We start from the raw sequence: 19,509 nt of genomic DNA, 5'->3' as shown, positions 1-19,509 counted from the left end.
ATATAAATGTGATGAATAGAGCTGGCATGATTCCTTGTTCTAATTGTCGGAGAGGCATGTTTGTTATACATACCGTATTTCTATCTGTCCGTTCCAAAACGTTGTATTCTGCTGAATTTAACACATATGTGTGCTTTCTGTACATTAAATATATTTTCCATTGAACTGACCATTTTCTAGAGATGAGCAAACACACACATGGTTTTTGCTCAAGTAATGTAAAAATAATGTGCTTAACACTTATTTTACATCTAGGCATATAATTAACAATATCCCACATTTATCTGTCATGAAAGTTGAAAATGAGAGCTAACAACGTACAAAGCATGCACTGTATGGATAATAACTTGTCTTTATATAATCTATAATTGTCTATTTGTATTTTCTTCATTTTTATAGGCCCTGACTATTTTTGTCTAGTCTATAAAAACGTATAGGCAGGCATAATCATCTATAATATTATAATATCCAGTTTATCTAGTATTTTCCCTGCAGTTCAAATGGCCTCGGTGGCACGAGCGTTGTGCGACTAGGTCTACAACAGGTGTTTTTGATTCTGGCTCATTCTGCAAGGAATATTGCGCGTTCACATTCTAGTTGGAACTAGGAAACTCGGAAAAATTCGATTTGCCAACTGGTTGTACACGTGCGGTGATCAACGAATCAGCAAGTCGGAAATGTCTAAGCTTCCTAGTTCCGACTAGTATTTGAACGCGGCATACCTATAGATATGAATTGACGCAGGGCCTGATTTTGCTCGAGTTATTGTACAATTTGGTACATGAATATAGATATGTTTTATATTTTCAACTTGGCCTTTTTGTTCCTTTTGCATTCTCTAAGAGCAAAGGGAGGCTCAAATGAACGCCAGTCATTTATAAAACCTTCTGTGAAGGTATTACTCACCGAAGACTCGCCGTCTTACCTCGAACTACCTGTGTTCCAGCACTCAAGGGGGCCGCTGGTAGACAAGGAACATTTCTCTCCAGTCCGTGGAACTGGACATGAACAATTACCGGATAAAGTTAGGAAAATACTGATCCCGGTGTACCCAACACAGAAGCCCGCGGGTCCAAAAAGTCAAGCCCGCGAAGTGATAACACTTTGTAAGATCAACAAGATGTTCGTGCAGGTAAAGAGAAATATTTTGGGCTCCGGGGGTTCACCGTCTCAACTGACACTCGGAACATGCCAAACCAATAAATCTACAAAAGATTCCCTCATCTTCGAATACGACCTCGGCCTCTGTGGGAGCAAGCGCTCGGTAAGGTTTGTCAGCATTCATAGGCTAACATTTCCCAGAAGTACCTTGTTGATATTGACATAGGCCTACTTATCTTCAATAAACAGCTAGTAAATAATCGTGTGGCCTACTCCAACACTCTCCGATATGACCCTCCGAAGCTCCAAGGGCCTATCAGACGAGCTGCACCATTCACCTTGCGAGTTGTCTGTCACTTCAACAGGTGACTTGCAGTATTTACACTATTTTATGATGGATTGATGTTTACCTTGAGTTCATGTCACTGGAGGGGTTATCATTCCATACAAAGAAAAGGACATAAATGATAGCAGGTTGGCACAACATTTAAAAGTTGATTCATAGTCGATGCCAATTATTTACATTTGCTTATTTCTTTCCAGATATCATTACTCCTACAAAATAGGCTACATGCTGAACGTGGTACACAAGGTCTCTAAACCAATGAAGAACAGAACTCGTTCCATGCTCACTGCACGTAATGGTAGGGTATAGATGAGTCATTGATCTACAGTAAATGAGTAGTCCTCATGTTATAGAATGTACTTAAATGAGCCCTCAGGTAATTGAAAGATCTGACTACTCATTCTCTCTCCCTCAGCTCAATGGGAGAGACTTGCCCCATCCGATGGGTACTCTATGGGAAAGCCCATGTACTTTCAGGCTGAAGTGCCTTCCCTGTCTAAAGATGGACGTCTCTATGTCCACTCATGTAATGTGACCATTAAGCAGTCACACTCCTCTACGCCTCAGTTTACTGTCATTGACCATTTTGGGTAATGTAGACATACAGTATGCCAGATCACTTCTATCAGTATCATTTGCACAGTACTTTGCTTTTAGAGGCAATCTGTAGCTGAAACAATAACAAAGAAAATCCCCACCCATGTTTTGGCAAAAATCTGAAGGATGGGGCTGGAGAAATGTAACCACTCTCAAATTCATAGAGCGAGCAATAGATGCAAGTACTGCCCATCTGTGATATCCAAATTATAGTTTTGGGTTCTGATGTTGTACCACAGTTGAACTAGGCTCATGCAGCATTGATAAGTTATATTCTTCAAGAATATATGGGTATATATCATTCATTTATAAATCCAAAGATGAATGTATCAATTGCAGATTGACCCTTTAAAAAAAAAAAGGAACTTCTTGGATTTAACAGTAATCTATTTTCTGCTCAGGTGTATGGTTGAGAGCAGAAACAACAGTGGCTCCAGATTCATCCCATATAAAAGGAATGTTGTGAGGTTTACCATGGATGCTTTTCTGTTTCAGGGAATGACAGCAGGGCAGGTATGTTAAGGATGCACTCCGTTCGTAATATGCAACAGTAACCATAGTCAACTGACCAGTAGTTGAACTTGAGTGCTATGCCCTCGTTAGATTTCCTATGCAATACATGGCCTTCATCAAGCATTATGACTACTGAGCTTAATCTTTTTCTTTCCCTTGTCTATGCAATTAATTTTACTGAGGTCCTCTGACACTACATTGCATTGGAAGAAGTATGTACATAAGTATGCAAACTGTAGATTCTGTGCCACATTTGAATCAGCTCGAGCCGCCTCTTCAGCCACAGCAGCTCTACATGCACTGTGCTATGTCTGTGGGGAGGTCTGTCCCCTCTTCAACTGCGAAGGCCTGCACCTACGATTCCGCAGCAGGGGGGTAAGCCCTGCTAATACTGAAGCTGCCTGATACTTTATCCATATAGGCCCTGCAAAAGATGATAGAAAACCATGAATAATAGAAACAAGACTCATGTTGCTCTGACATGTCTTGGTCTGGTCCTATCAGATGGAAGGAGCTGTATGGAGCTTCTTCAGTCTGCTCCTGTTGTGAGTCCACATGTAGCTCTGCTGTCCCCTCTGGTGAGTACTGTGCCTACAAGTGTATCTTTGCATTTACTTACTGTTGGGTTTTGGGAGGTTGTTTTGGTCGAGTACTTTTTTGCATTTGTAAAGATGGCCTCATTATGATATGAATAATTTTTATTTGGAAAGCCATTTTCAAATATTTACACACAAGGCTTATTAGCCTGTCACCATCAATGAGTATCCATTTATTCAGTCTGTGTCGGTGAGGATGTTTGGCATCTAACTCGCTCTGTGTACTCTAGCCACCACCAAGATGGTCACCAGCAAGTCGTGGTCGGTGGAATACAACACAAAGCCTGCTCTGACCCAGGAGGTGACGACAACCTCACAGCCCGAGACCATGGTGGAGGGGCAGTTAGGTGTGAGGCAGGTGGAGAGACTTAAAGAGAGACCTGTGAAGGGATTTGCTGTTGTGGAAGTGGAGCAGGTCTCTGAACCACACAGAACATTCGAGGAGTTCTTTGGTGTGGACAAATAGACAGCAAGTGTGGTCACTGCCCGATGTTCATGTCGATAATTCACCTTGGCAATAAAACAAATTACTGATACACCATCTAGTTAATATTTTTGTCAGTTAAAATTATCAATGGTTTGGAGAAAAGAAAGGAGACCAACTCAAATATACAAGTTCCTTTTATTAGCATTACTACAGGGGTAAATGTTTTATTGCTACAATTGTATGACACATTCTGTACAATGATACGTTTACAAATGTTAGATCAATGAATATAGTAATTGCGATCAAGACCTCATAACAGTTTTAGCACTTCCCACACTCAGTGACTTTCCCCTTTAAGTCCTTCAATGACCTCAATGACATATTAAACAAAATACTTACCTACTTGAAAAACGTGGTTTTCAAACAACTGAATCACAGGCTATAATATGAACAAATTCTCAACCTCCATAGTTGAGAAATTCAAGAAGGCAGAACCTTCATGGCTATCCCTTGGTCTCTACTAGTCACCATTGCTTCTTCACATTGTTTACCCTCTTCCTTTTGCCTATCTTATGGTGCCTCTGCTTGAAGATGTGACGTGAGCGTTATTGTCCATGTTACATTCTGTACTAGCAAAACTCGCATAGCGTTACAACCTAATTTAGATGTAAAGACCAGATACATTGTGGATGGTATCTTGGATATCAGTCTGTTTCAGAAAGCTCTGCCATCCAGTCTAGTGCAAGACACCCATACCTCAATAGTATGAGCTCAGGTGGGAGTGAGTCCCCGGGTGCCTTGGCATGGGAGACCCGGGATACATTGGGCTGGTTGTTGAGTTCCAGTAAGTTGTAGATGGCCCGAAAAAGTTCCCAGGGGACACGGGCATAGGGGCGGCATGCGTGTTCATGAAGTTAATTTTTGGCTGGTGGCTGTGGTAGGGCTGGGCATAAGATACCTCAGTCTGATACTTAACAATGCCCCCTTCTCCGCCGTGGCTCTGGTGGGCCTGTGAGATGCCCTGGAAGTCAAACTTGTAGGCGTAGCGCTTGCCGTGCACCTTGGTCATGATGTTCTTGTCGTAATAGTAGCGCAGGGCGCGGCTCAGCTTGTCATAGTTCATGTTGGGCTTGCTCTTGCGCTCGCCCCAACGCTTGGCCACCTCGTCCGGGTCGGTCATCTTGAACTCGCCGTTGTTGCCCTCCCAGGTGATGATGCTGGAGTTGTTGCTGTCCGACAGCAGCTCCAGCAGGAACTGCCACAGCTGGATCTGTCCAGAGCCTTGGAAGAGAAACGGGACAGGGGGTGAGGGGAATGGATGCATCAAAGGGCTGGATTCTGTTAAAGCGAGCAAGATCTCTTTCTGAAATGCTTCTCTTAAGAGTAGGATTGTTTGTAGATTAGTGTAGTTTTATCCATACACAATTCATTTTTCTGTATTTGTATAGATTTAAGTATTTTTGCTTGAATATCCTTATCTACTATTGTGTGATTTTCATTTAATTCTTTATGGGATCTGCACAGAACACCGTAAGAATTATTACTGTGAATCATTGTCATTTTTATTTGTGTCAATTAATCCCGTAAGGGATAGTTTGCCAACTGGCAATTTGACACAAATACAATTACATTTATTCACATGCAGTTTCATTCATGCACCATTGCTATCTCCTTCTCGTGGACTATTTTGCTATTGTCATATCAATCTATGTCCCATGGGTGTCTGTGTCTGAGAATATAACTTGCATAAGAGATACCACCAGGATTCTAAATACATTTTCAAGTTTGAACTATTTCTGCAAATGTGACCTTTTTCACTGTGTGTCATGGAGAGAGACAGAACGTGGGTGGACCAGGCAGAAACCTACCCACAGGCCTGTGAGCGCTGGGGTCAGGCAGCCTGTATGAACTGTGTTTGCCTGTTCGTTTCTTGGAGTGGAGGGCCTGGCCTTCTGTGAGGAGATACAGAATTAATTCTGTCAAACAGGGTCATTCTGGTTAACGGGAGACAATAATTAAAATGTTTCAGCCTAGTTTTGCTGAGGGTGAATGTATAATGCTATTGTCTAGGTGGACATTTTTGTCAATGTGTCATCCCAGACCTGGAATGTACGACTTAATTGTTCTCTTTTTAAGGAATACCTCTGCCCTCTGTTCTCCTATTCAATCTATTTGAGTGTTACAGTTCATGACACCAAAGCAGACAGTGTAAAGGCCACATTTGTCACCACCTTTTTGGTTCACCAGTTTAACATGGTGCATTGTGGGATATGCTCTCACCTGGGTTGGCTAGACGACTGCTGATGGGACCTAATGCTTGGTATGGGTCTGCAAGGAAATTAAGGGTTGGAAAGGTTAGATTGTTCTGTTAAGACATTGTTGGCTTGACTATGGTACAAAGGTTATACCAGTGTTACAACAAACTAGGATCAGGAAATGAGAAAGCAGTACAGATGCACACCTTGCACAATTCTCGGCGGAGGCTCTGTGACTCTGGTGCTGTGTTGGTGCTCCATCTGAGAACCTAAATCATAAACATGATGTATTTATCAGCATGATGAAAACATGTCGACAAAGTTCTGTTTACTCTTAGTTTTCTCTATCATTATTATTCCATCTTGAACTACAAAATGCTTGACCAAATGAATTTATTCTGCCTCCACTGTAGTAATAATTTCTAGAACTAATATCTGATACAACTATTAGTATGAATCTGCCTTAGTGCTCACAAGAAATGTAAAGCACTGAGAATGAGATGTGACGTCGGTTATTGTACCTTTGGTTACTGCAGGCAGCATGGGGTTCGATGACCAGCTGTTCCTTCTGCCTATCTCCTCATAGCTGTTCTCTGCTCAAAAAGAACGGAGGGTGAGACGCGGCATCCACAGGAAGAAAGTTCAGACAGGGGTAGCAGGGTGAATCCATTTGAATTCCATCACTTTTTGACAGCATCCCTTTTGATTTAAACAAAACTTTCCATAAAATGTTTGTACATGGAAGAAGTAGTCAGAAAGTTACATTTTGGACTTGAATACCAAAACATTTAGGAGATAAAGGTGCTCAAAGTTGACCCATTTTGCATTCCCCACCATACCATGAGACATCCATGTCTACATCACCAGAAAGTATAAACATGATATCAGCTAAAAGCTGTTTTCAAATAAATTATGAGATTTTTAAATGAAAATGGACTTGAAGTTAATTATCTAAAAACGCGTAAGCTCTTTCTTCATATATGCATATGTTGTAGATTAGACCCTACTTTACATCATGAGGTTTTTGTGTTGTGCCCGCCATTGGTTGAGACAACATGCTCTTGAATACAGGGTGGGTGTCAATCATAGAAATAGAATGGACCTATATTTGAATATGAAACAAATCGGAGTTTCAGCGTTTATTGATCATTTATGTTTCAGGTTAAATTACATTTTTATTTTCAAGAAAGTATAAAATAGTTTGACAACACTGCTATCATTTAAAAGCTTACAAACAATCTCAACCGTTTCTGTTCCAGTGATGAAGACATAGCTGTCTCATGGTGGGGTTTGTAAAATAGGTCAACTTTGAGCACCTTTATCTCTTGAATGTTTTTGCATTTGGGTTCAAAAAGTAACTTAGTGAGAACTTCTACAATGGGCAAATATGTATGGAATGTTTCGTTCAAATCAAAAGGGGGGCTGTCAAAAGTGATTGAATTCAAGTGTATTTACCCAGCAACCATAGGAAGCATTTTTTCCCAAACACAATCATGGTATCTGTAACGGCAGCCTTCCTCCTCTTCACGAGAAGAGGAGGTGTAGCAGGGATCGGACCAACACGCAGCGTAGCCAGTGCTCAACATGTTTAATTAAACGATAAACAGTGAACACTTACAAATACAAAATGTGGCAAACCGATACAGCCCTATCTGGTGCAGAGAAAACACAAAGACAGGAAACAACCACCCACAAACCCCAACACAAAACAAGCCACCTATATATGATTCCCAATCAGAGACAACACAAAACACCTGCCTCTGATTGAGAACCATATTAGGCCAAACATAGAAACAGACAAACTAGACACACAACAGAATGCCCACCCAGCTCACGTCCTGACCAACACTAAAACAAGCAAAACACACAAGAACTATGGTCAGAACGTGACAGTATCAAGAATTGCTTCTACTTCACCAGTTGCATGTCCGATTACTTGGACAATTTAGTTGCTAATGTCAGCCTGCGGTACCTCGGAGGGCCTTCAACTTGACATACTACATGAGGGGTCAACACTGACCTAGCCTGCAACGTAATTTCCCAGAGTAGCTCAAACTGCGCATGCAATGTTTCCAAAAACTCCTCCCATGTAGCAAGATGGGGACACACTGAAATGATACTTCCTGATCATCAAATGCACCACTGAGCATTCCCATAGCAAACAATGGGGTATCGTCATCGATGGCTTCGTCCATAGTTTTTTTTTACAGTCTATGGAAGGAAGCCCAAAAACTGAGATTTGAGTGATTTGAAGCAGCCAGAAGAAAACAGACAGAGCTGAAGATGGTCCAGTATTCCTTGGGATGAGTGTCCTTTTGACCGTGCCACCTCTGTTGCCACTAGATTGTCAATTGTGTCCCAAAGTGGGACCCATACTCGTCCATTTCTCTGCCGGTGCAGCTGTTTCCTGTCTGAAACTGACGTGAGTCGTGGACTCGTCAAAGAGTCATCAACTCAGGGAAACGCTCCGCCAAAAAACTTTAAAGCGCTCTAAACTATAATCTGAAATGGCAACTCAACACTACATTTTGAAGTATTTGATCTGCCTCAGAGAGGTTTGAATAGATTATTCCTGCCACAAAACCCCTCCATTTTAATCCCCTTCTCATTTTAAGGCTGTTTATCTCAATGCTCGCTAGCTCCAGGTTCTTTATGCATGCAGTTTAAGGATTTTACACTGTCACTGTGTTCTTGGTAATGAGTTGTGAAGTTAATTGTCTTACCTGATTTAACCTGTAGTCTGGGTTGTTGCTGTGTGTTGTTGGTTGGAGTTGTGGGGTAGGAGAAAGTAGGGCTGCCTAAAAAGAGATTCAAAGAAGGTTACAAAATGGATACATAGATCAGTTATGTCCTCATGCAGTATGAAAATAGTAATATGAAAAGTTTCTACGAGTCCCAGGCCGTAACCCTTACTCTGTCGGAGGTAATTGAGGTGGCCGAGCAGGATGTCCGTGTTGTAGGCGGACGTGAGGTGCATCATATCCTCCTTGGTCATCTTGCAGAGGGCCTTGCCCTCCAGTGTGTGGAAGTGCATGATGTCCACCTCCTCCAGGCTGTACTCCTTGATGGCCCAGTCCAGCCACTGGCGCACATGGTCCTGGGTCCACACCTCAGGGTCTGGGACCAGGAGGAAGAGGAGGACAGGGAGAGAAGGAAGAGAGATTGGTAAGTTGTGGTAACAGGAGGTTGTTGTAACCCACACAGACCCATCATCTCATAAAGTTGAGAAGTTACTCTTTTGAGTAAAAAAAAGGTTTAATGTTTTCTTCTCCTCAAATGAAACTAAAGGTGTTTTTAAATGTACAGTAAGAACCCAAAGATGATGTATGGACCTCATGAATACCCCAAAATATCAGACTGTAGTTTGGAGACGCCTCTGTCTGTACCCTAGGGCATGGGTTCCCAAACTGTTTTGCTTTGTGACCCAGCAATTGAGTTGTCTTTTGAGTTGCGACCCACCATAAGGGTTGAGCGGTGAAAAAAACCAGACACAGACCAAATTATAAGTAAAACATATCTTGGCAGCGGAGAGAAAATGTTGCAGTTTCATAGCTAATCTCCTACAATTCCATGCATTTTGACATGGCTAATGCTGTGTTCTAATGCTCAAACATTACAAAATCAACAGGGGCTGATTGTCTAGCTTTTATTTAGTTGATTGTTAATATTCAAAGATTATAGACTATTATTGAAAAATAAATAGGTCCTTTATATTTTCTACATACTTTCTATTTGGTTTAAGTTTACACTGAAAGCGTTTTCATCCGGTGTCCCAGAAGTGGGTCCTGACCCAGAGTATGGGAACCACTGCCCTAGGGCAGGGATCATCAACTAGATCATCAACTTTTATTTTTCTTGAGCGGATGGTCAGGGGGCTTGAACATAATTACAAATCATTTGTTGACTGCAAATTGACCGCAAGATGCCCAAACGGATATATTTGATTAAAACAATTTCAAACCTTGCTTACATTTTTATTATCTATTATGTGTGGGTATACTTTAACAGATTTCCAAAATGTAAATCACTTGTAGCTGATTTGCTGGTGTTTTTATCATTTTTTTATGTCCCAAAATAAAAAATACTTTTATCAATGTTTTTGTGTTCAGAACTTGGGGGGATGGGGCCCTGCCCTAGGGTCTTCATTGTCCTTGTTTAACACAGCTGTGATGTAATATCCGTGTATTATCATGGCCACTAGAATAGCTTGGCCTGTGTGACTCAGGCTAAGAATCAAACCTTGTAGTCTTGTCTATTAATTGTATAGACTTAACACACCTAATGTCTCATGTTTGGAATGTCATCTTAGGTGGAATCTCCCAACAATGACTCACTGGCTGAAATCCATTCCAAAAATGTGCTTTCTTCCCAGTCCCTAAAATCTGCTCTTAATGGCTGACTCCCAAATGATGGAAGATCATTTAACAAGTGAAGGCAATATGATGGGAACACCATCCCAGCCTATTCTCTTCGCAGATCCTTGTGTGCCTTAGGATCTGGGCACCCCTCCTCTGAGTGTGTTGGCACCTCACCTGCGGGCACTATGACTCTCTTCTCCTCTGTGGCGCTGTTGGGCGGGGTGGCAGTCTGGGGGCTGGCGCGGGGCTCAGGGTATGAGGCCTGGTAGGCCAGCTGACCCCCTTCGTTGCTGCTCATGTGTCTGGAGCGTTTGGTCACACTGCAGTCCACAGGGGACTCACGACTGTTGAGAGAGAGAATAGGGAGATGAGTAATATTCTGGTATGATTCTGTGTGATCCTGTTGCAGTATTTATGATGGTGATGGTAAACTCTTGAATGTAAAAAATATATAACAAGTGGGAATGTGGGAATGTGGTGAATAAGTGGGAATGTGGTACATATATATAACACTGAATAAGTGGGAATGTGGTACATATATATAACACTAAATGTGGGAATGTGGTAAATATATAACACTAAATATGTGGTAAATATATAACACTAAATATGTGGGAATGTGGTGTATATATAACACTAAATGAGTGTGAATGTGGTGTGTATATATAGCACTAAATGAGTGGGAATGTGGTGTGTATATATAACACTAAATGAGTGTGAATGTGGTGTATATATATAACACTAAATGAGTGTGAATGTGGTAAATATAACACTAAATGAGTGTGAATGTGGTGTATATATAACACTAAATGAGTGGGAATGTGGTAAATATAACACTGAATGAGTGGGAATGTGGTAAATATAACACAAAATAAGTGGGAATGTGGTGTATATATAACACTAAATAAGTGGAAATGTGGTGTATATATATATATATATATATATATATAACACTAAATAAGTGGTATAACTTCTCTCAAAGACTGCTAATTGTGATGCACCTGGTTCCGTTGATGTGCTCTCCTCTCTTCCCAGGGTTCTGTGCTCCCGGCCCGGCCCACTCCGGCTCGGTGGGTTCTTGGCTCTCTTCGGAGGCCTGGCTGAAGCTTCCCGGTGACGTCATCTCGCCCTTCATGTGCATGGTCGTGGCGGCAGGGAAGGGCGACTCGAAAATGGACTGGTCCTCGCTCACCACGGACAGTGCTTCCTGCCGGCATGGACAAACAGTGGAGTCAGCGGTTACGGTAAGTATGGGCCACAACTAGTCATGTGATGATGGTAGCCAGGAAACTGCTCACACCTCTGAGGTTTTTCCACACTACGTTGAATGGAACACGCATGATGAAATTTTACACCCTAATGAGTCTTGTTCTATTGATGAAGGATTTATTAATTCACGTTTCTAACTTTGTCATGGTCCAGATGTCTTTAGAATATGTGATTGGTGACTTGAGGAATATTACATGGAAAATAGACGATTGTGGCATGAAGTTTATAAATCACTGTCATTATTGATCAATTTAGCTGTACCATAATGTTTGATTGCAGTTACTTGCGGAACACTGGCATCGACGTTTGGAGAAACGAGAGCTTCCGTGATCTTTGTCACAGTTTTAATTCGTTGGGATTGGGGTGATGGGGGGGAGCTTGGTGGAGTCAGATCAAGATTTGAGACGCTTTCTTTGTGCTGCTTCCTGTGTTTAACGCTGACAAAGGCCCCCAAACTCCAAACCATTCTTCAAGATGGCACTCGTGTGTGTGTGTGTGTGTGTGTGTGTGTGTGTGTGTGTGTGTGTGTGTGTGTGTGTGTGTGTGTGTGTGTGTTTGCGAGGGAGTGTTGTGTCTATACAGTGGGTAAGGATAGGCCTTGTTTTTGAGTCTTTGTGTGGGTAAGTATATATGTGTAGGTCTAAGTGCGTGTGTGTTTAGAGGACTTCACTATTGTCTTTGTGGCTCGTACGTCAGTGCCTGGCTTTTTCGGTGGCCCACAGGAAATCTGGCCCCCATGTGCAGAGAAACCTTTTGGCACAGGCCAAGGGAAAGGAAACAGAGGGGGGCCACAGTGTAAAGATGTGGCTCATTTTAAAGCTGGAAAACAACCTAGGGTTGATGAAGGTAGGGGAGGATTGGGTACGTCGGACAGCAAGAATACACAGCCTTGATTGAAGTTCAAAGTCCCGCTCTTCCATTGTGTTACCTGAGCATTGTAAAGTGTTTCATGCATGGTACACATTTAGTGGCATTTCCTTCTTCAGACTAACAGTGACAGGGCTGTTAGCTATAGCAACATTGTAGCTTAATTGAATGACATTAATATATCAAACTGACATAATATTATTTCAGTACTGATACTGAAATGTTAGTACATGTGATGTTTGTTTTCAGTGGTAGAGGAACAACACGTCACAGGTCCACCACACTTTCCTCCCTGACCGTTATCCTCGCTCTCTCCTCTCTTTCTGTCTCTTTCCTCTCGCTTCTCTCTTTCTTCTCCCTGTCTGTCTCCCTCCTCCTCTCATGTTGTGCAGAGGCCCTGACAGCAGAAGTGAAACTAAGGACTGAGCTGAGAAGAGGTTGAGGCTGAGCAGCAACGATTCATGGAAAGGGTCATGAGCACCATTCTCATATTGTAATGTTATGCATTGGAGTGATCAATTGTTGAACTTCTTATCTTTCATTAGGTTCATTCATTGTTTCAATGGCGTGTTTGTGCATTCACAGCCACAAGCTCATACACCTGCTCTTTCTCTCTCGCCCCCCCCCGCCCCGCTCACTCCCTCTCCCTCTATAGCTTGCAAACTGACACAAATATACCGAATGTGGCCTGACCGCCAATGCCACAACAAACTTCCTGTTCAATGAGTTTCGTAGAAGCTAGGCCCTGTTGCTGAGGGACACAAAATAGTTTTGAAAACAATTGTGTCTGCACACACACAACATACACACTACAAACACACATTTTAAAGTCCTGTCAGTTCTGCTGTCAAAGTGAAAATCTTTTTTTTTGTTCAGCACATTTGTGCATTATCACACTTAGGCCATTTTTATCTATTGAAAGGTTTGTACTGAATGTACTAGGCCCACCTGAGGCTAATACTAGATACTGCCATAAAACGGGCTGTTGAACAAAATAGAAACGCCAACAGAACCATACACAGGCAGAACATGTAGGACTGTAAGTTAGAAGTCTTGTCTCAGGTTCAGCTGCTTAATGGTTGATGGTTAGCAGCACATCAGATAATCATCTTATGAATCAGCCACATAGGGTGGTGCTCACACAGTTCACCAATAGTGACACATCCTTGTACCACAACCATGTACTACCAACTGTTGTGAAACATCCTCGGATTCACAACAGAGCTCTAGCTTAATAACCTCTACTGGAACTAAAACACAGTGCAAAAGCTAACAAACATTTACTTGTCCAACACCTGCTTCCCACCTAATCTCTTTTACAGTTCCTAGATACAGTTGAAGTCGGAAGTTTACAAAACTAGTTTTTCAACCACTCCACAAATGTATTGTTAACAAACTATAGTTTTGGCAAGTTGGTTAGGACACAAGTAATTTTTCCAACAATTGTTTACAGACAGATTATTTCACTTATAATTCACTGTATCACAATTCTAGTGGGTCAGAAGTTTACATGCACTAAGTTGACTGTGCCTTTAAACAGCTTGGAAAATTACAGAAAAATGATGTCATGGCTTTAGAAACTTCTGATAGGCTAATTAACATAATTTGCGTCAATTGGAGGTGTACCTGTGGGTGTTTTTCAAGGCCTACCTTCAAACTCAGTGCCTCTTTGCTTGATATCATGGGAAAATCAAAATAAATCAGCCAAGACCTCAGAAAAAAAATGGTAGACCGCCACAAGTCTGGTTCATCCTTGGGAGCAATTTTCAAATGCCTGAAGGTACCACATTCATCTGTACAAACAATAGCACACAAGTATAAACACCATTGGACCACGCAGCCATCATACCGCTCTGGAAGGAGACGCGTTCTGTCTCCTAGAGATGAACGTACTTTGGTGCGAAAAGTGCAAATCAATCGCAGAACAACAGCAAAGGACCTTGTGAAGATGCTGGAGGAAACATGTACAAAAGTATCTATATCCACAGTAAAACGAGTCCTATATCGACATAACCTGAAAGGCTGCTCAGCAAGGAAGAAGCCACTGCTCCAAAACCTCCATAAAAATCCAGACTATGGTTTGCAACTGCACATGGGGACAAAGATCGTACTTTTTGGAGAAATGTCCTCTGGTCTGATGAAACAAAAATAGAACTGTTTGGCCATAATGACCATCGTTATGTTTGGAGGAAAAAAAGGGGAGGCTTGCAAGCCGAAGAACACCATCCCAAACGTGAAGCACGGGGGTGGCAGCATCATGTTGTGGGGGTGCTTTGCTGCAGGAGGGACTGGTGCACTTCACAAAATAGATGGCATCATGAGGTAGGAAAATTATGTGGATATATTGAAGCAACATCTCAAGACATCAGTCAGGAAGTTGAAGCTTGGTCGAAAATGGGTCTTCCAAATAGACAATGACCCCAAGCATACTTCCAAAGTTGTGGCAAAATAGTTTAAGGACAACAAAGTCAAGGGATTGGAGTGGCCAACACAAAGCCCTGACCTCAGTCCTATAGAAAATTTGTGGGCAGAACTGGAAAAGCGTGTGTGAGCATGGAGGCCTTACAAACCTGACTCAGTAACACCAGCGCTGTCAGGAGGAATGGGACAAAATTCACCCAACTTATTGTGGGAAGCTTGTGGAAGGCTACCCGAAATGTTTGACCCACATTAAACAATTTAAAGGCAATGCTTCCAAATACTAATTGAGTGTATGTAAACTTCTGACCCACTGGGAATGTGATGAAAGAAATAAAAGCTGAAATAAATCATTATCTCTATTATTCTGAAATTTCACATTCTTAAAATAAAGTGGTGGTCCTAACTGACCTAATACAGGGAATTTTTACTAGGATTAAATGTCAGGAATTGTGAAAAACTGAGTTTAAATGTATTTGGCTAAGGTGTATGTAAACTTCCGACTTCAACTGTATATCTTTGATTCACAAGGGAGACTGATTACTAGTCTAAACCAAATGCATTGCAGTCTACTTGCCTAACTATGATTAGATTAACTTTTGTTCTATATCATTGCTGAAGTTGATTTATGTTGTGAATGTATTTTAGCTTTGATCTGTGCTTATGGTGCCTTTCCACAGAGGCCTCGAATTGCAAAGAGTTTGTCTACCAAGGTGAATGTTCATTGCCAAACAAGAAAAGATTGACTCTGCTAAATACTCATTCGTCTATGATTTTAAAAAGTCAATGGATAAAAAGTGTACATTTAAAAAATGATGCTATTGTTTATCATAATTTAAATGAATAAATAACTGCCTATTGAATCCAGAGCCATATATCAAGAAACTGTTTGTTTTGCTTATTGTATGCAGTTGATCACTAATTCACTACGGTGATCCATGTAACATGTGACCAACTCTGTCCTCAATATGGTGTAGAGGCCAAGAAAGCAGAAGTAGAGGTTGAATCGAGCTGATTTTGCAAAGGTCTGCAGCAGCTGCTCCTTCAACATGCAAAAACATGTGGTTTTCACAACTTTTGATATGGCGACATCATGGCTTCTGTTACATGGCTTTTAGACAGTAGAAAAATAAAGCAAGTACTATAGCTGCCAATAATAAAGGATACACATGGCGTATGAGCACGGTCGTCTTAGTTATATTCAGAGTTATTGTATTCACATCTAAAACAATGCAGTGCCTCGACACATCCAGTGACTTGATTCTGTTTTGCAAAGTCTCCGTTGCCTTTTTCGTGTGGATGGAGCGGAAATGTGTGCGGAAAGTCTGAGGTTTGAGACAGGAAGCCTGCAGAGCTCAGATAACGACACCTGACAAGCGCTCCTGTTTGCAGTTCAGGCCTCTATATTCTTTAAATAACTTTGTGACAAAAACAACTGACTTTATCTGGATGTTTTAGAAAATATCCATGTTTCAGTAGATGGGCCTTCATATTTAAGTTTTAAAAGTGTATGTGTGTCTGTGTGCGCGCGCTCCTAAATTACGCTCTATATGTCACTGTAATAACATCAATTTTCAGTAACCAGAAGTAGCCTATTTATTCCCTCCCTCAGGTTATCCAAATAGTAGCATAAGTATGTTAGTCCTATATGTTGTAATAGCTGTAGGGTATGAAGAAAAGTAATGATAATTTCGTTATACGTTTCTGGAAGTGATTTGACTTCAGTGGACGAGAAACAGGATGGACACCTGCAATGCGTGAAAGTAGGCTAAAGTTGTTGGTCCAAAACATATACATTTTAATCAAGTTTAATAACATTTTAATGTAAATGGCTTATTCCAATGCCTTAGCTACTTCAAAATATTATCAACATGGTTGAGGAACCAATTTCAAAACCTGTTAAATCGTTTATTTCGTTTCGTTATTAGCCTCTAAATTGATATGTTTCATTCTGCAAATAGGCTGAATTGATCGTGAGGTTTATAACCTTGGCAGAACATCAATTCGTTGTTTTGGTGCCTTTTTTCTCAAAGTTGAAGGTCCTTGTTGTTTTACAGAACAAGCTATTTAATCAGGCGCTACATATTTTTGTCGAACTATTCGTTAACTGTTTGGTTAAATTCACCCTATTATGTGAAAATAATAATCAGTATTGCTATAACAAGGAATACCTCAATACGTTATATTTGTAATTGATGCTGTTCGGTTGTCTTGGTCATGGTTTGTGCCCCACCTTCATGACAAAAATGCGTTTCAGAACCATTAGATTAGTCAATATTGTATCTATTCCAATAACAGTTAGGCTACATATAGTAGCCTAGTTATTCTCATCAATTTCGGTAAGCTTTAGATCGTCTTTACATTACCCCATTTTAATCATTCGATTAAAGAAGAAGAATTTCCTGAAGTCCTTTTGTTTAATTGGATAAAATAATCCTAACAGTAATTCATATGTTGTGGTAATGATGATTTAATGTTTAAATAAATGAATGTAAAATATGAAATACCAGTCATCTCATGGATTTCGATCCTCCAACTCTATGGAAAGTGGCCTTATACTCCAAATGCGTTCAATGGCGCCAAGACACCTGCCACGAGAGCGCTCCAATAAACTTGTACTGATCAATATTGCTTATATGCTGTGTAATGTGCCTCAAATGTGTCGTCTTTATCATCAATTGGGACAGGTGAATCACTTCTTTAAATCACCTTTAACTTTCTTTAAACTAGCATATGTGCTTTTAACCCAGGAACGTCTGCATTAAACTTGATTAAACGAAACAATTAAAATAGCGAGTTTTGCGCGCCCCTTTTACGCGTGCAGTGCTGGACACCATTTCGTTTTTATCGGTGTGTAAAGATGTAGTGGTTACTTGTGTTATTAAAGAGCCGACATACAACCACGAACGGGAAGGAAGAGGAAATTTTGTACAAGAAGGAAAGAGTGGGGACCTCGCATCACCGCTTTGCCTCTCTCACTCAGCAAACAGACGTGCTAACCGACTCAGTGGGTGGCTGCGTATCGTTTTCACAAGCGACATTAAAACCAGTTCAATCGCCTACCTTTATCGTACAGTCCATTGTAGCAGTCACTCAGTCGTTGATTCTCATTTAGTCATTTAAACACGTTATAACTAGTCTGGATAGCCTGACTGAATCGCATCAACCCATACACAAGCGCATTTACCCTTTGGCGCAAACCATTGCAGCAACAATTCTTGCTTAGTCCATAACCGGATGGCAGCTTTTTTTCTCTCTCTCACTCTAAATTGGGAAGTGAAGTCACTCTAACAACGCATTAGGGCTGGGTCCCTACTGGTGAAACGAAGTCCTTTTTAATTTCTTACAACATTGCACACACAAACCTGCTGATTAGCCTACAAACCAACGATGACAATCTTCCTAATCTGACTGTGCCTAAAAGTTGATCAGGCTGATGATTGGACATAGAGCAATAAAGGTGCAGATAGGGTTGAGCTTCTATAGGCTTTGCTCCGAGTGTTGTTATCATTCAGCAATGTTTTGAGAAATATTTATTGCCATCATGCATTTTGAGGTGCACTAACACATTACATATTGTGTGTTCCAAGCAACATGTAATTTACAAATGAATGTAGGCCTATTTCTAATTTGTTCTTGGGCATTGTTGAGATAAATACATTCATTTGGCATTCAAAAGCCTGTTGCTTGCAACTTTCTAAACTTGAATAGCCTCACCATAATAACCATAGTGGTAATGAACATTGTATAGCCTTCCTGTAGTTTTTCTAAATATGACTCCGGAAATTGCAACTGATGTCAAAAAATCTGACCGCAAACTTGCACACTGTGATAAAAAGAACCTCCTTCCAAAGTAGGTTACAAAGTAAGAACATGTTCCCCTTAGCAAACAGATCACTAAATGTTCTGACAAATAACCATCTATCGTCGATGTAGGAAAGGGCATATTTTAAGGCCTTTACTTTTTTAGTCTGCAAGTCGGTCTATATATAGATGGAGACTATAGATATGGCTATAATATGATAGGCCCAATGCACTTCCTTGAGGTTGAATGTAAAAGGTGACTTTAAACAAATTCATAAAACATTGTTTTATTACTTAAGTTTGCAAAGTTAGACAATAGAAAATGTGAGTTTCTGTATTTCATTATAAAAGATGTGTCTTTAATTATCAATTTCCATGGGTTTATCATGAAAGCTATCACACATTGCTTATGTCTCAATCTGGCTTTAACGCATGCATGGAGTAGCCCATACCTACTTTAGTTTGTCTATCACCATAATATATTCAGAAAATCGAAACTTTCTTTGGCCTTTTATGTCAAAATAAATTCAAATAAATAGCCCAGCTGAGATGATCCCAAGCCCTTTACAAGGCACAGCATTAATAGCCTACTAGTATGCCTAGATTTAGTATGCATTTTCTGTCGTATACATTTAAAAGTTTCCTCATTTGTGGAAGGAAATAACGAAATATAGTTGAATTGTCCCTTCAGTCCACTGAACAATGTTTAGGCCCATTTTTATTTATTAAGATCTATGAGATATTTTGATTAAGGTCATGGCATTGTTCAGCTTTGTAATATTCAGGAGTTTTTCATTGTGTCATTCAGTTGGTAAACCAGTTGAGTTGATGATGGACTCGTCATCATTAGGCCGGCACGGAGGTTGTGTAACTCGAACCCCCATGTGTCCTTGTCTGGAGGGGGGGGGGGGGGGGGGGGGGGGATTCGTCGTGATTAGTCCCAATCACGACTCGTGTC

At 40.9% G+C, this 19,509-nt stretch overlaps 2 protein-coding genes across 4 annotated transcripts; one reads left to right on the top strand and one right to left on the bottom strand.

Annotated features, from left to right (window-relative positions):
* Positions 1-302: 302 nt before the first annotated feature.
* zp3d.2 (zona pellucida glycoprotein 3d tandem duplicate 2) lies at positions 303-3,619 on the top strand. The gene is made up of 9 exons (XM_038977409.1): positions 303-317; positions 896-1,264; positions 1,351-1,466; positions 1,645-1,745; positions 1,863-2,037; positions 2,446-2,557; positions 2,847-2,932; positions 3,062-3,135; positions 3,384-3,619. Exons 1-9 carry the CDS (start codon positions 303-305, stop codon positions 3,617-3,619), a joined length of 1,284 nt encoding a protein of 427 aa, XP_038833337.1.
* Positions 3,620-3,756: 137 nt separating this feature from the next.
* LOC120031520 (Friend leukemia integration 1 transcription factor-like) lies at positions 3,757-17,992 on the bottom strand. Of its 3 annotated transcripts, none has more exons than XM_038977304.1 (10): positions 17,811-17,992; positions 11,195-11,400; positions 10,368-10,537; positions 8,749-8,952; positions 8,559-8,633; positions 6,357-6,428; positions 6,042-6,104; positions 5,861-5,908; positions 5,449-5,532; positions 3,757-4,861 (listed from the first exon to the last, which is right to left on the bottom strand). In XM_038977304.1, the coding sequence occupies exons 1-10, from the start codon at positions 17,826-17,828 to the stop codon at positions 4,338-4,340; spliced, it is 1,464 nt and encodes a 487-aa protein (XP_038833232.1). In that variant the 5' UTR covers positions 17,829-17,992; the 3' UTR covers positions 3,757-4,337. The 3 variants fall into 3 exon arrangements, with proteins under 3 accessions (XP_038833232.1, XP_038833234.1, XP_038833233.1); XM_038977306.1 differs by lacking the exon at positions 17,811-17,992 and adding an exon at positions 17,255-17,585; XM_038977305.1 differs by lacking the exon at positions 5,449-5,532.
* Between the last annotated feature and the right edge of the window lie 1,517 nt (positions 17,993-19,509).

Source organism: Salvelinus namaycush, chromosome 37 (assembly GCF_016432855.1).
Source record: "Salvelinus namaycush isolate Seneca chromosome 37, SaNama_1.0, whole genome shotgun sequence".
In the NCBI taxonomy this organism is placed as follows: domain Eukaryota; kingdom Metazoa; phylum Chordata; class Actinopteri; order Salmoniformes; family Salmonidae; genus Salvelinus; species Salvelinus namaycush.
Note: the sequence above shows the minus strand (reverse complement) of the source record. Positions and strands in the feature narration are given on the sequence as shown.

What these genes read in the sequence shown, in the direction of transcription:
- zp3d.2 (XM_038977409.1), top strand. An exon ending in AGGGAATGACAGCAGGGCAG is followed by an intron (nt 2,558 to 2,846) that starts GTATGTTAAGGA and finishes CAGCCACAGCAG; the next exon opens with CTCTACATGCACTGTGCTAT. An exon ending in TACGATTCCGCAGCAGGGGG is followed by an intron (nt 2,933 to 3,061) that starts GTAAGCCCTGCT and finishes TGGTCCTATCAG; the next exon opens with ATGGAAGGAGCTGTATGGAG.
- LOC120031520 (XM_038977304.1), bottom strand. An exon ending in CCTCAATTACCTCCGACAGA is followed by an intron (nt 8,634 to 8,748) that starts GTAAGGGTTACG and finishes ATCTCTTTTTAG; the next exon opens with GCAGCCCTACTTTCTCCTAC. An exon ending in CAGACTACAGGTTAAATCAG is followed by an intron (nt 6,429 to 8,558) that starts GTAAGACAATTA and finishes CTTTTTGAGCAG; the next exon opens with AGAACAGCTATGAGGAGATA.